The 4,311-nt window shown below is 41.1% G+C and overlaps 1 protein-coding gene across 1 annotated transcript; it reads right to left on the bottom strand.

The window, feature by feature from the left end:
• Positions 1 to 3,097: 3,097 nt before the first annotated feature.
• On the bottom strand, positions 3,098 to 4,264 carry LOC129602550 (uncharacterized). Its single transcript, XM_055501593.1, has 2 exons — positions 3,969 to 4,264; positions 3,098 to 3,806 (listed from the first exon to the last, which is right to left on the bottom strand). The coding sequence occupies exons 1-2, from the start codon at positions 4,197 to 4,199 to the stop codon at positions 3,237 to 3,239; spliced, it is 801 nt and encodes a 266-aa protein (XP_055357568.1). The 5' UTR covers positions 4,200 to 4,264; the 3' UTR covers positions 3,098 to 3,236.
• Between the last annotated feature and the right edge of the window lie 47 nt (positions 4,265 to 4,311).

The following is a 4,311-nucleotide window of genomic DNA, read 5'->3' as shown; positions in this document are numbered from 1 at the left end:
CTTTTCATTAAATTAATCGTCGGAGTGCCGCGTCAGATTCTCGCTTCGTGTACAGATAGATCGTAGCTTATGCAGATTACTTGCGTTAGTTACCACATTTCCTCTAAATTCTACTTACAGCCTGTATGGTCAGCACAGAGCACGCAGTGCTGCCCGGAAAACTGCGTGGATCTATAACCATTTCACCATATTTAAAAGCTGAAGAGCAATGAAAATAGTCGATCAAGGGGCAGCTGCACCTCCAGTAAAAAAATTCATAATTTCTGCAGAACAGTAAGATTCGAAACCCAGTGTTGTCTGTATTTTTAAATTTTTCTGTTATTTAAACAAAAATTATTTGAATTAAGTACTATTACATTTCTGGCTCATACAGTATAAAGTGCAAGGCCGATATGCCACAGCAAGAAATCCAGATAAGAATACATTGGAATGATTCTACTGGGTTTTGATCTCATTGTTAATGTTCTACATATATGTATGTACCTGGTTTTATCGGTGGATTTAAATTTGGTCACTGATTTATCAGAATAAAATTCTTGCAAGTTAAATAAATTGCACAAATACGTAGTATGATATCATAACTATATGATGCACATTCTGTATTTACACGAGAAAGGTACTGTAGTCATCAAAATAATAAAAATTGCAAGCGCAGTGACGTATCACTTATTGTGCACATGCGCAAACGATAATGAATTAAACGTAAAAATCGTTCATTTATGTATTTTCAATTTATGTGCGATTTGTTGCTTTAGATATATCCTTAGTCCTTACCCATGAGAGGGAAAATAATATCTGAGTTGTATGGGCAGCGAACCTCAGTTTGAACTACAGAGTACTGTTGAGGTTGTGCGCTGCCGCTGAAGATTTACCGTAAGTACTAGTAGTGCATGGCGATTCTGCGATCCCGACAGCGCCACCAGGTAGCGCTGCACTGCATTAACAGGCTGCAGAAGACGAAAAAAGCCGGCACCAAAGAAATATTTACATTTTCATTCCCATAAATATTAGTTAATTTTATGAAAGCAAAATGTGGAAAATTTGGATAGGTCGAAGCGAGAGCCATCCTGTAAGAAGCTACGCAGATCTATTCTTTTGATCGTATGCTATTCTTTGTGCTAGTTACATAAATCATTTCGAGGATTTAGATTTTTACTCGACTGTCACATATTATACGTACTTCTATGTTATCTGCGTCAGGATTTCGAAATAAATACAATAATAGGAATCCGGCGGTACTAATGTTGCTACAACTGCTTAATATGCGGAATTATGCTCCTGCTGAATTTTTCCGCAAGCGGTTGCCACTAGAAATTCAGCGGGGCAACGCCGCTTTGGTACTCGGAACAGTGGATGGAGCGGCAGCAATAAATGAGCGGCAGCAATAATGTTGTTGTGATTTAGTGTTTCTTTTGTAATGTACAGTCTGTATACGCGTTTTAAATAAAATGTCTTGTGCTGATAAAACAACAAGCGTTAATAAAAATCGGTAGAACCTACGAAGCCGGAAGTGCTCAAGCCTAACCCAATGTCAAACAAAATCGAGGATACAGTACTATAGCTGCCAGACCGACTTGCACCATTTTTAGACCAGGCGCTGTCTTCCCCCTGCCGGGCATCGCCCACGTTACGGAGAGTACCGAGCAGCCTGTGTAACTTTCCCGTACACGAAATCCTGTGGTGCACGATCGTCTAGCCACTACAATAAGTCCATTCCCGGCACGCTGATGACCTCAGCAGCAATTTATGACGAATGATGACTGTGCTTTGCCGTTTGGCAATGGTCGTCCATGAAATCCGCAGTTCCAGTTCATCCAACTGGTGTTTTTAGGAAGAAACTCTGAACCAGCAGGATGCCGGGCCGTGCTCGGCAAGCCGACGGCATCTTCCATAACCACCCAGAGCTGCCGCAATATCTCCGCAAAATCTGTTATGTAAGGAAGGAGGACGCTGTGCGGCTATCGACGCTGATCTATTGCAGAAATGCTGCAATGGCATAATTAAGCTGCACGTTATCACGCACCGCCATAAAGGAAACGAGACATGCACATTTTCAGTCTGTTATACGTAGCAAACCTTTTGAATGCTATCATGTTCTTCATTTTTAATTTTATTGTTATCAAGTTTTTGCTCAACGTCTGATTACGATAACGAATTTACGTATGTGTTGCTGATTGTGAAGCTTGTTGCTGCGTTTACAATACAGTATGTTCACTATGCAGTCAGTTGCACGTTACGCACTTTACAGATTAGGATTCCAATGGCAGTTCTTGTGCTAGGTATTTCTGATAATCGGTCTACTCATTTAACATCTCAGCGATGAAGCGATTCTTGGTTGTTATCTATTTGATTTCGATAGATTTAATTAGACAAGAGACCTCACCCCATCAGCGCGGAAACGCTCGCGTCGATTTCGATGCCGGCGAAGCGATGCTACAGCGAAGACGATGCCAAAGTGGCCTTCCTACAGTGTATTGTTTGACGGGTGGCATTCGGTTCGACCTCCTCTGAAGTTCGGGTATGTGGAATCACGGAAGAAAACGTAGTTCGTTAACGTACAGACTCCAGTAATCATTTATCGTTGTGAACATGGTTGCAAGTTGCAACAAACAACGGCGTACAATTATTCGGAGCACCTGCTCTCTTGGTCATCCACAAGAACGACGTCCAGCTACTTGATACGGCATCGAAGATGATGGATTTAATTGGGATAATCAGCGCTTACGTAGAACAATTTAATGGCAAACAATATGACCGTATGCTTGCAGAAATTTAAATAGAAAAGTTGTGGAAACGCCTGGATCGTTTGAAAAATCCCGGACTAAAGATTAAAAATGATTGAAATTAGGTTTTGATATTAAGAAAAAGATTTTCAACTGGATCAGCCGAAACGCCTTCTTCCACACGAGTCATAAGCATCGACAGTTTGGTGCGGCGGAACCAAACTGCTCTACGAGATTGCTTCGGTATGTATTATGTACAGGCGCACGCACGCGCGTGTTATTCGTTTTGATTTTTGGGATGCCTAGGTTAAATTATTTGCAGAAGAAGAATTCTCTTACAACAGGGATGTGACAGCGATGATTTACTGACCAGCTATATATCGGATTGACACTGCAATAAACGAACAAACAGCGCGGCTATTCCAAATTCCAATCGTCCGAAAGTGGGTTTAATCCGAGAAATAAAAGTACTACAAAGAGCTACAAACCATTTGCACAGATACTGAAAGTACGCTAAATCTCTGGGTTTAACCGTATCTTTTGGGTTTTCGGGAGCGAATGGAAGTTTGACCGAAGCAGTTGCACCATGCTTTTCCAATTGTCATCAGTACATGCTATAAAATTCTTTTTCTTTTGTTGATACCACATTTCCAGTATCGCATATTCCAGGCGTTTTACCTCCCGTTGACAGAACAAGCCAATGCCAAAATTCATCACTTCTGCGATCATCAGTGGTAAGCAGATCCTTTTATGGGCATTCAAATAACTTTGACCGTCCTGCAGCTCCGCCATAAATCCAGCACAAACGAAAACAGTAATGACAATCATATTGAGAATCGGCACAAATTTCGCCCTGCGGACTAGGGAGTACATACATCGACAAGTCTGCCACCAGTAAGCTGTTGCTCTGGTGAAAATTTGGATGTTAGGAGGTACAGCAGAACTTTGACGATAGTTACGCAAGTGGACAAATATCCGCATTATTTTGATCTGAGCGCATATAGGATATAAGAAATAGAGCGGCTCCATGCACATCATTGCGATTATCAAAGCGATATATACTTTCTTCTGGGACGTTTCCGGCTGTAAATAACAGTTTTTGTTCTGATTGCGTTCAGACATAACCAGAAAAAAAGTTCTCTGAAATTAATACGTGTTTGGCATTTAGGCGTGAATACAAGTGCCTGAATTCTTTCGTGCAGCTAAGGTAAATGATTGCATCTGTAATGCGTAAGTTTATCTTACCAGATCGTGGATGATGAAATCTTCGCTTAAAGCAGTGGTGGCGATTGCTATAAACAATCGCACCAGAGTAGTTATAAGCATAAATGTTGCGAGATACATTGCAACCATAACACAATTCCATGTATCATTTGTAACCACACATTTCGCCGTACACGGTCCAGGAATTACTCGCCCACTTTGCTGTTTATCGGATATGTTACCGCAGCGCACTTGTATACTGTGACTGGCCATGTTCAAAACAGGTATTTTTTCCAAGTAATGGAATGTAATACCTTCAGCGAAAATACAGAAGTAGATTATAGGTATTCGTAACACTTTGAAGAATGAAGGAGAAGAAGGCGCA

Source organism: Paramacrobiotus metropolitanus, unplaced genomic scaffold, assembly GCF_019649055.1.
Source record: "Paramacrobiotus metropolitanus isolate TYO unplaced genomic scaffold, Prichtersi_v1.0 Parri_scaffold0000605, whole genome shotgun sequence".
In the NCBI taxonomy this organism is placed as follows: Eukaryota; Metazoa; Tardigrada; class Eutardigrada; order Parachela; family Macrobiotidae; genus Paramacrobiotus; species Paramacrobiotus metropolitanus.
The sequence above is the reverse complement of the archived record's forward strand: the minus strand, read 5'-3'. Positions and strand labels throughout refer to the sequence as shown.